This window comes from Sinocyclocheilus grahami, unplaced genomic scaffold, assembly GCF_001515645.1.
Source record: "Sinocyclocheilus grahami isolate Dianchi unplaced genomic scaffold, SAMN03320097.WGS_v1.1 scaffold79.1, whole genome shotgun sequence".
NCBI lineage: Eukaryota > Metazoa > Chordata > Actinopteri > Cypriniformes > Cyprinidae > Sinocyclocheilus > Sinocyclocheilus grahami.
Window position 1 is genome coordinate 672,593 of NW_015505258.1, and position 12,011 is coordinate 684,603.

Consider the following 12,011-nt stretch of genomic DNA (forward strand, 5'->3'; position numbering starts at 1 on the left):
AACTCTTCCAGCACTCGCTGCTGCTGGACACTAAACACCGTCCGAGCCACTCTTGACAGTCGCGGTAGCATGGTCTCGTGTTGTTTCCACGAGCGCGGCAAATCTTTGTCATCCCCATAATAATTGATGGATATCTAAAATATAAACATAAGGAGGAAGCAAGCCTGATGCCTGGCCCGTGTCTGAGCTATGATGTGAAAATTGTCCCGAAGCCATACATAATTTGGGGCCGTTGGGCTCTATGGGCTCGGGCTGAAATGCAGGGCTCTAAAGTGCAGCTTGTTGCATTTAAGCAGCAAAAATACACACAAAATGACACCAAAATGGCCATCCTGGCCACAGTTAAATAAATGATAATATTCAGTGATGTGATATGTGAAATGTGGAGTAACGTCTGGCGCAGTTGCAGCTTATACTTATTACTAAAACAAGAAAGCAAACGAGTAGCATTAATAGTCATTCATTTTAGTTAACATATGCTATGATAATTTGAACAGATTTTTATTCTTATTGTAAAATAATGGAACATTTAGGTCATGAATATTGTCTCCAAAGTCATGGAAAAGTCATGGATTCTGACAAAATTATTAAGTCCTAGTTTTAAAACATGAGAAATAATAAACAGGTCTGTATTTATTGTAAAGATTTATATATATATTTACTATCTGTTTATCTCTCTCTCTCATTTCTGAAGGATCATGTGACACTCAAATTTGTTATACTGATAATATATTTCTAAGTAAAATAATTAAAATAGATTGAAATTAAAAACTTTTCTTAAATTATTTTATTCTATTGACTCTATTACTGATTTATATATATATATGTATATATAATATGCATAAAATTCAATTCACTGGAGTCATGGGAAAGGGCCTTAATGCTGGGGTGTCCTGGGTACCAAAACCCTCTCAATCTCCATTTTTGGGAAATGCATAACTCCAAGAAGCACTGTGCATTACTTTGGTTGGAAAGTATCAGAATGCCCTTACTTGAACTCTTCTACCCTTCTAACCTCCCTACTGACACACAGACAGCCCCGCTTATGTAATTACGGGAGAAGAAGCAGCCAATTGTCAGTTGTTTACTGTCCATCCGGTAAGCCCCCTGAATGCAGCCATTGTTGAGTAACAGGCTGGTGACTGGTGCCCAATGCTCCAATGCAGACTCACCAAAGACAGATTTAGTATGAATCAATAAATAAATACTTATGGGAATAACACGTAGGGATACCGGCGCAGTGCAGGCGCCAATGTCTAGATAAAGTCTGATGGGGGAAAATCTGCTCTAAATCGAGTTCATTTTACTAGGCTAATATAGCAGAAAAAAAGCAATGAAAATTATCTTCCATTAGAGGCATGTGGCATTGTAAGGATTAGCTACTGAAGCAGACTGGCATGTTTTTCCCAGAATCCCTCTGGGTCAGCGGACAGCTATTCAGCCTTTTCATAACCAAGTAATGAATTCATGCATTTGAGTGCACAGCCATCAATGTGGCTTCCTAGCGAGGCACTGACATGTTTTCTGTGTGTACGTATGGTTTGTGCAGGAGGAAAGAGGTCACCACCACGACATGGCTCTGTTCTCAGGTGGAACACACCCCGCACTGTTGTCAAGGAGACAGAGTCTGGAGCCGCAGTACCTCTCTCACAGAATACAGGTGACGCACCTTTATTTCTGCCAACATCATCTAAATAATGCTCATCTGAGATGTGTGTACACTAATAAAGCACAATTCCAAAGCCTCATGGTCTATGAGTTGGTTACTAATAATACTTTATGACAGACATAACTATTACTACTGCTTTATCTCACCTGGTGGAAGGACCACATAGCAAGATCCTACCAACCACCAAGAATACCCTAGAAACCACATAGTTCCATGCCAGCAGCTGCACACAATACCTTTTGTCAGTGAGTTTTGTAGTAGTTTCTTGACATTTGCAGATAATGTAATTTATTATTTAATACTCTTAGCGGTTAGCAAATGGAATCAAATCTGACTCGCAACATTCTCTGTTTGTGTTGTATCTCCCTCTCCATTTTCTGTCCTCTTTCTGCTATTGCTATCAATAAAAGTGATAAAAGACCACAAGTTCACTGCAGTATTTCTGAAGATGTTCATGGCAGTGCAGAATGATTTATACAGCTCTGCATTTCAAAATCCTTGACATTGTGTATATCTCTATAGAAAGCCACACTGATGGCCAACAGCCCCAGCAGCTGCCAGATGTTCTGCATAGAAACTCCTCGCAGTCTGGAGCAGCAGTTGCAGGAACACAGGTACTACTGTTTACTCTGCTTTGCCTTGATGTGAAATCCTTTATCTCTGAAGCATGTTTCATTAGACTGTGCTGGTTTTATCCCTGTGAGAACTTTTTTTTATTCAGTTAACTCTTTCGAAGAGATTTTTAACACCGTTAAAGGGATAGTTCACCCAAAAATGAAAATTCTGTAATTAATTACTCACCCTCACGTCGTTCCAAACCCGTAAGACCTTTGTTCATCTTCAGAACACAAATTAAGATATTTTTGATGAAATCCGAGAGCTTTCTGATCCTCCGTAGACCGCAAAGCAACTGAAATGTTCCCAGGTCCAGAAACATAGTAAGGACTAGGGATGTGTGCGACGACTAATTTGATTGTCGTTTTAACGGAAGTTTTGTATACGACTAGTCGATTAGTCTAAAAGCAAGAAACCCCCAAAAGATGGTAAGAAAAAAAAAAAACTTTGTGCGTGCGTGTATATAATAGCCTGCATTTTAAAAATACTTAATCTATGAATCACACTGTCAGATCCTTCGATGAATTCTGCTAAAAAAATAGGTCACTATTATGCCATACGCTTGCCTTGCGTTATCATCATTTAATTTTAGGCGCATTTAAAAAAGAAGGACACACACTCAACATCAGCCAATGCTAATTTATTAAAATCAGCTGGGGAAATTCAGAACAATGGAAAATCAGTCAATAGCCTGACAGAATTCTTCATCTTCATATAACGTTAGCCAACATATTAGCTAAAACACAAGTCAAAAACAATAGGAAATTTTTATCAAGGAATAGCATTAAAACGGCTTTTAAAAACCTACTTCATCATGTAGGCTATATCATCTAAAAACAAAACGAACAAAAAGAAAGACAGGACCTGAGGCGATTAACAATTCCTGCACTTGAAAAAATGTGCTCTGCAGGAACTGAAGTCGCAGGCACGCAGAGATAACGAAAAGCAAGCCAACAGAATTTCGGAAAGTGCCAGGACATCCCGCACCACCGAAGTGGGTCTTCATTAGAGGAATAGACAGCGCGGACGGGATCGCAGCGGTGGCGGGCTGTAGTGAATGACGTGATTGACATTAGCTGGCTTTGGCTAGTCTCTAAGCTAATGCCTACATGCCTGTATTGTATATGATTACGTATCGCTCCAGTAGAGTTATTGTAAGCCAATTTGACATTACACAGTTTACACAAAACTTTTCTGTTTCCTTCTACTTCAAAATAATCCCACACCTTGTCGTCTTTCACGTGGTCACTTTTGATCTCGCCACAACTGACACGAAGAAAACTCATGCAAGGTCTGAGGTAAAAATTTTGCATTTTTCAAATAATATAAAAGGATGGTAATTTGAATGATGATTGATTTTTTTTTTTCTTTTTCTGTCGTGTAATTGACTATAGTTTTCAGTGTCGACTAGTAGGAGCTGTACAGTTTAGTTGACTAGACCCACACATCCCTAGTAAGGACATCGGTAAAATAGTCCATATGACATCAGGGGTTCAACTGTAATTTTACGAAGCTACGAGAATACTTTTTGTGTGCAAAGAAAACTAAAATAATGACTTTATTCAACAATATTTCTCCTCCTCATCCCGTCTGCAGTGGTGCACCACCATTGTGGAAAGTATCACGACGCATGCGCTTGCTTCCGCTTTGTGTAAACAATGCATGCACGTGTTAATGCAGCACGCACAAAGTTTAATTTGTGTTCCGAAGATGAATGAAGGTCATATGGGTTTGGAACGACATGAGGGTGAGTAATTAACAACAGAATTTTCATTTTTGGGTGAACTTGTTATACATTTTTCTTGCCATGAAAATAGCCACAGAAGCCGGCATGGCGTTTAACACAAACAAACAAACTTTCCCTTGATGTCAAACCAGTGATCCATCTGTTAAACCCCTTGTGTTTGATCTGCAGGCTGCAACAGAAACGTCTGTATCTTCAGAAACAATCCCAAATGCAGTCCTACTTCAACCAGATGCACATTGTGGAGGACCCTTATGCTCCCTGTGCAACCATGGGCCACCAGGACTCCGGAGTCCCACCTCAGCCACAGGGTTCGATATTACCAGCACATCAGCAGACACAGAGCCCCCAGGCCTCACCTCAGTTTGCACACACACAGCCGTTTGGCCCCCTAATGGAGCCTAACCCAGAATCCCTGACCTATGAACCCTACCTGGGCCATTATGCTCAGATGCAGCCTCTGCCACAAAGCTTCTCCGCTCAGCTGCATCCCCAACAGCCAGAGCCCCTGAACTACACCTACCCAGCCTGCGATCCAAGCCACTCCGCCACAGGAGAAGTGCTGTATCCGGAGCAATACGACTATCCGCTGGATCTCGGGCAGCCGCCTCCACCTGCAGAGGGTGGAGCGACTGGGTTCGAAGGGCGGGTGTTGGCTGACCCATTTCTGGACAGCGAAATGGAGACAGTGGACTCCCAGCATGGTTTTGTGCTGGTGAACTAAGCCGAGACTCGAATAACCAGTATTACCTTGATTTCTGACTCATTACGGATGAATTGACAGATGAGATGACGTCACAGGGACGGATCGAGTTTTGTACGTTCGACGTTTAGGTTGTGGCAAACGTGAGCTGTAATCTTTATACTTCACGAAACTCCTCCCTACCTCCCTTCTCGTTCTCCAGTGGTCCCACCTGCTGCTCTCTCACAATAGAGTGCCGGATGGTGTGGCGTTTGGGCCAGCCGCATCGGGGGCTCACCTCCTCTCGCCTCCGAACCGACTGCAGGATAGGAGCTGCTCGCTACGCACCGTATGTAGCACAAAGACAGCCTAGATCTGCAATACGGAGCCTGCTCGACAGCACAATTAAATATTGACATGTTTTGTACTGAACAAAATCACTCAAAGCGTCTGACTTTGATTATGAAAGACTAGTCATGCGCACTCAATAAGTGCAATGTTAGATAAAAATACTTGGCAATATTGAAGCAATATACTGATTCATCTGGAACTGAAAAAATGAAGCCATAGGTTGGAACTGCACCACCCAAAACTGCTATCACCAGATGTTTCTCAACTTTTAAACGGCCAAAACCGCAGATATTTGTGGACGAAGCTGTGATTTTGATCTTTTTTCACTGGATTCCCTCCTCACGCTCATCCTAAAGGCCCTAAAAATAACAATCTGCTCTCCTTAAACCGCAACAGTGTTATTTTGTTTGCTAATATCGCAGTTCCTCAGAATTGGCGCACTGTGAAAGATGAGTCATTACTCTCTTTACATGGTGATGGTTAATAAGGAGTGGTTTATAAGTCAGGTGACATCAACTCCATGGGCGATGTTGGTATGCGTTTAAATGATTTAGAATTCAATTCTTATTATTTTGGTGGTATTTACCCCTTTACACTAAAGAATACATCAGCATTTATGTTTAGTCACAAGACACTGGATAGTTTGGCCAATTCATTGCATTTACAACACAAAACAGAGATTGTTTTTGTTAGCAGCAGTTAGTGAATCTGTTCTACTTGAAATGACAAGTCTGTGACTAAACTCGGATATTAGATACTCTACAGAAAATGATCATCACGCAAACTGATCACAAGGTTCGGGGCTTTGTAACAGAACACGTTTTAAGGCAGATAATATACTGGAGCACTTTGTCAAGCAAGCTAAAGGAAATGTAGCGGAGGAGACGGCAGATGGATGAGGTGAACCTGCTCTGCTAGTTTAGTCAAGTAAGAGACAAAATTCATCTCTTTCTAGTAACGTGCTCCAGCGCTCTCTCAAAGAAGGATGCAGAGAGAGCACGACTTGGTGATTGTTTTGTGTAAAATAGGGATTAGAAACTTTGAAAGTGCTTTCAAAATGCAACAAATTTTGTATTTAATGTGATAGTGTTCCGTGTGCCTTTTTCTTTGTTCTTTTAAGTTAAGATCCTAAAAGGATAGTTCACCTAAAAATGAACATTTCTGTCTTTATTTAGTCTCCCTCATGTCAATCCAAACTTGTATGGATGACTTTCGTCTGTGAAACACTTTCAAGCATCACAAAGAATGCAAAAGAATGATGAAAGTATCGTGAAAATGGCTCATATACAGGTTTGGAGTGACATGAGGGTGAGTAAATGATGTTAAGAGTTTTATTTTGGGGTGAATTGTTCTTTAATAATTTAGTTTCTCGGTTTGATTCTGTTGGTATTGTTACAGGACATATGTAGACCCAGGTTTTACAAAGGTACAAAACCAAAGTCCCCTCAGAAGTGTTCCTGTATAACCCCACCGTGTGGAGTTTGGAGCTTCTTGGTCAGCTTCGTAACAGTGCTGTTTTTTTGTTAGCTTTTTTTGGTCAATCAGTATATGCCGTTGAAAAGTATTAATAGCAATATTTCTTATGAATAGTTCAGAAAGAAGATTAGTGAATGTGTTGCCATATATGATAATCACACCTCTGCTGGCGAACACGGTTCCTTAGACATCCTACAATTCTGCATTTACCTTCATGGTTGTTGACCACACATAAGCTAATGTGCTGTTAAGATTAAAAAAGATTTATTGAACAAAAGGTTTGTGCCTGTTTGTTTTATCTGGGGGAATTTCACTACACACAGGCGTCTTTTTATGGTTTTGATGTGTGTATTCGGTAACTTAACTTCATCTGTTAACTGTCATCATCTGAAGGTTTGAGGTCCAGTCACGGTCTTCCACCGGAGCTGCTCCCGTCAGTTTTGCTTGACTTTAGGTATTTGTTCATACAGACGTTAGTCACTCCTCTAAACTGCTGTGTAAACGAGTAATTTCTGCGGTTGTCAAACCCAAACTGACAGTATGAACGTAGCGCTAGACGGATATGCCTGACCGTTACATAAATTGCGCCTTTTGCAAACTGTTGCCAACTCTCGCGAGACAAATAAGCAACCGCAGCTTCAAAAACAAGGCCAATATTTTTTTGATAATTTTTATCATCAATATTATTTATTATCAAATATTTATTACCAATAAATGATCCCGCAACATATTAAAGTGAAACTACCCTTTTATCTGAAAAGCAAAAACATAAGTTATTTGACAAAAATCAGCAAACTGCAACAAAGCAGGAACAAAACTCATCTCCAATCACCTGTGAGCAGAATAGGATTGGACAGATGGAAAAGCAGAAAAACACAAGAGCTTCAAATGGGAGCGGTAACATAGCCACATATTTATAGCCTACTAAAATATTGGCTATTCGAACCAAATCTACTCTTAGTATTAGTATAGGCCTACTTGGTTTTTTTACAGCCCGTGATAATTAGTACATTACAAAAACATTGTAAAAATTAAAAATTAGGCTACCTTATAAAGGGAAAAAGTCATCCCACTCCTCGACGTCTACTACTATCGTCGCTTCAATCCCTCATTCAAGAAAAATCACGTTCAAAAAGAAGGCGCGTGCAGAGGGGGCGGAATATTTGACAAATCACGCTACAGCACTTATATTTTTGCACTGATTGGCTATTAACTGTGAGCAGACAGAGTGTCAAGCAACGTATTGGAGAATACAGTGAACATAAATGAAAAGAAAAGAAGTTGCTTGCCAGGTTTTCCTAACAAGCAACTTTTTTTTTTTTTAAATAAGACCAAAAACCCGCAACCCGCGACTTTTTTACAACTTTACAAAATAGGAAGCCCAAAGTCGCGTATAATACGCGGACTTGGCAACTCTGCTTTTACGGTGTCTCGTTTTTGCGGTGTCTTCTAAAAAGAGCGGCGCTCAAGATAAAGTCACCATTAAAACAAAATCGATTTTTTTTTATTGAATATTGTGGTATTTATTATAAATGATTCGTCCGTGCACATCTATTTTAATTCATGTGCACTTAAAAAATTAATGTGGATGGAAATGAGGCTGTGAGGGATGGATTTGACAATTCTCTCTTCTGTCTACCGTTATCAATCTCTCTATTTTTTCCTCTTTCTGAAAGGCGTGAAATCACTATCGTGGAGTTTTGACATAAGTTATTTGACAAAAATCAGCAAACTGCAACAAAGCAGGAACAAAACTCATCTCCAATCACCTGTGAGCAGAATAGGATTGGACAGATGGAAAAGCAGAAAAACACAAGAGCTTCAAATGGGAGCGGTAACATAGCCACATATTTATAGCCTACTAAAATATTGGCTATTCGAACCAAATCTACTCTTAGTATTAGTATAGGCCTACTTGGTTTTTTTACAGCCCGTGATAATTAGTACATTACAAAAACATTGTAAAAATTAAAAATTAGGCTACCTTATAAAGGGAAAAAGTCATCCCACTCCTCGACGTCTACTACTATCGTCGCTTCAATCCCTCATTCAAGAAAAATCACGTTCAAAAAGAAGGCGCGTGCAGAGGGGGCGGAATATTTGACAAATCACGCTACAGCACTTATATTTTTGCACTGATTGGCTATTAACTGTGAGCAGACAGAGTGTCAAGCAACGTATTGGAGAATACAGTGAACATAAATGAAAAGAAAAGAAGTTGCTTGCCAGGTTTTCCTAACAAGCAACTTTTTTTTTTTTTAAATAAGACCAAAAACCCGCAACCCGCGACTTTTTTACAACTTTACAAAATAGGAAGCCCAAAGTCGCGTATAATACGCGGACTTGGCAACTCTGCTTTTACGGTGTCTCGCTTTTGCGGTGTCTTCTAAAAAGAGCGGCGCTCAAGATAAAGTCACCATTAAAACATAATCGATTTTTTTTTATTGAATATTGTGGTATTTATTATAAATTATTCGTCCGTGCACATCTATTTTAATTCATGTGCACTTAAAAAATTAATGTGGATGGAAATGAGGCTGTGAGGGATGGATTTGACAATTCTCTCTTCTGTCTACCGTTATCAATCTCTCTATTTTTTCCTCTTTCTGAAAGGCGTGAAATCACTATCGTGGAGTTTTGTTGTTTGTTTGTTTGTTTTTGCTATTTGAGCAAATAAGAACGCAAAAAAACATTGGCGTTTTCAGTTCTATGATGACTTCCACTTCTGAGAAACCCTAAAAAGTGAAAGGGTTCCGATTTCAACAATTGGTGCAACATTACAATCCATTGAAAACTATTTAACCCACTTCTATCCCAACATTTTTGACAGGAATTAAAATTTGCAGGCTTGGTTTCATTCCTGTCAAAAATGTAATCAGGCATTGTCCAGACTAAGGTCTATGACATTACTCTTCCGTGATGTGCAATCTGCCACTCACATGAAAACATTGCAACAATTACTAAACAACAATCCAATCAACTACTGATGCACAAAATCAAGTTCTGCCCTAATTTTTTTCTCATTCGAGAAGCTGTTTCACTCAGATGTACCTCTGAATAGCAAAGAAAAGTCACTTGTAATAGCTATGGTTCATGCAATTTCAAAAGGAGTTCAACTAAAAAAAAAAAGATAGAAAAACTATTGAAAAGCAGTTTAATGCAACAACAAAAAAACCCAGCCTCTTTCAAGCCCTCAAAAAATAATAGAAATCACAAAGTATTTCGGGTTACATTAGTCAATTAAACAAATTAATGCCGTTTTTGGGGGGTTTAATTATGTGCATTGCTGCTTACGAAACGTTCCATTCCCTATCAGACCGTTTCAATTCAGGGTGTTTTTAGGGGCGTGATATTCAAATGACGATTGTTTTCTGGCGCCACATTTACCAACATGCGATCATTCGGACGATGAGATCGCCGGCATACGAATGTTTCATAAATCACACATGAACTCTGTCGTAAGTTGATTTGTGCGCACAGATCTGCGCTCGTTTCTACGTTAGATTGATAAATGAGGCCCAATGTCTTTTGAATTGCATCAGCCTGCAGCAGTTTTTTCTGCATGTTTAGACAAATATGATAATCATTTTGTAATAACTAATATGTCTCAATTAATTGTTTAGCACAAACTAAAATGTTGACACAATTTATGTTACAATATAATGAAACAAGAACTGCTACAGTGATTAATAATGTATGTAACAATTAGAGTCTTTACATATTCTCAGAATATTCAGATATAATTAAATATATAGTATTACAAATAACATTGGTATTTGTATGTTCAGAGCCAGAGGAATAAAAACGTAAGGTCTCCCAGAGAGAAAATTGTTTTTGTAAAACCTTTAAAAAAAATCTCAATCCAAGGCAACTGAGGTTTAGTTGTCCTCATGTCAATGAATGTTGGTCTTTGTGAGTTGGTTGCATTGTTTGTTGTCTTCTGATTGAAGTCAACTTTAAAGTTAATTTGAACCCATGGTCAAAACTGCAAACAGAAATACACTTGACATTTCCTCAAGCAATGTGTTAAAAGGCTAATGCATTATTGATGCAGGATGCCTGTAATTTTTGAAGTCATCTTGAAGGCCATGATTAGCTTAGCTTGTTCATGTTTGTTCAATCCGGCCTGTCATGGTGAGTTTCAGACAATGGTATGCAGATTAAAATAGTATCTTAAAAACAAGTTCCATATTAAAAAGAGGGATGAGTCAACTAACACCTAGATATAGTTTTTAGAGACCTTAAACTTGAATGTTGACTCTTTGACTCATCATCACACAATAGCCAAATTTCAGGAAGTTAGAGCTCATCCAGTGTTTGATGCCACAGATAGATGCAGCAAGGAAGCTGATAGAAGTGGTGATTCAGCCAGTGCTGAAATTTGAATGGCATCAGCGTAGTAGTGAAAGTTGAGACCATGTTGATAGATGATATCAGCTCAGAGAAACGAAAGTGAAGAAAAGATAAATGTTCCAAGTACTTAACCTTGGGGAACACCTTGTGTAAGAATGGAGAAATGGTAGATTTGGGCTTCCTTTAAATAACCATTTGAATGATGTTGTAACGGAGAGTCATCGAAACAAACAGCATTTTGGGAGTAACCGCATCTCAGTGCCATCAGTCTTTGAATTTCAGCATGTTTAAACAAAGTGATTATTAGCCATCTTCAGCACAGCTGCCATTGAATAATTCTGCTTAAACACAAGCATGAACATCTGAAAACAATTGGCAACAATAGCCCATCTCAGCTACACAGGAAGTACACAGACTTAACACTGATGATAGTGCAGCTTAAAAAGCTGTGACTTGAACATCCACTTTCTTCAAGACAGAGGTCCACATCACTTTTAGTTCTGCTTTACATGCTATAATATACTACGTGGCCATTTATAAGAGTAATTGCTAATGACATTAATTTGAGGTTTAGACAACTCACTAATGGTCCATTATCTCCACATTTAGGTTCAGGTAATGAGACGGTATTAAATACCCATGCAAACCATTGAGCTAAAGTCAGCCTGATCTATGACTACATGCCTCAAGAATTGTAAGGGTCCAAATTCAAGTGATACAGGAGTTTGCTACCCTCACTAATAACTTACTGAGCTGTTCAAATTTGTTCCAAATAGATTAGTCACAAATCCATCCTAAGAGTTTTTACAGCCTTTGAAATAATTCTGCTTAAGACATCTGATACTCAGGAGACGTGCCAGAGAGCAGCACCACCAGTTCCTGCCAAATTCAGTGACGAAAACACGCAATCCAATGCTGTCGATAAGTTCACTAGCCAGGTAACTGTAGAAAACAGTTAATCAGGAGACCAAAAACCTGATTCCACATTAATCTTTAAAATTCATATAGGATGACAAACTCTTAATAGACGATACTAACCGGTGTGACGCACTCCCATTCCAATTAGAATTATGCAATGATTAGTCTGTGAGAGTACATCAAAGGAGGACAACTGCAGGATA

At 39.1% G+C, this 12,011-nt stretch overlaps 1 protein-coding gene across 2 annotated transcripts in view; it reads left to right on the forward strand.

Annotated features, from left to right (window-relative positions):
- The window catches only part of LOC107586235 (serine/threonine-protein kinase SIK2-like), a 51,034-nt gene extending 45,884 nt beyond the window's left edge, over positions 1-5,150 (forward strand). For both annotated transcript variants that reach the window (XM_016273501.1, XM_016273500.1), the window contains exons 13-15: positions 1,550-1,660; positions 2,192-2,283; positions 4,200-5,150. In XM_016273501.1, coding sequence (XP_016128987.1) covers positions 1,550-1,660; positions 2,192-2,283; positions 4,200-4,752 — 756 coding nt within the window. In that variant the 3' untranslated portion in view covers positions 4,753-5,150. The remainder of the gene's footprint in view (positions 1-1,549; positions 1,661-2,191; positions 2,284-4,199) is intronic.
- The last annotated feature ends 6,861 nt before the right edge of the window (positions 5,151-12,011 follow it).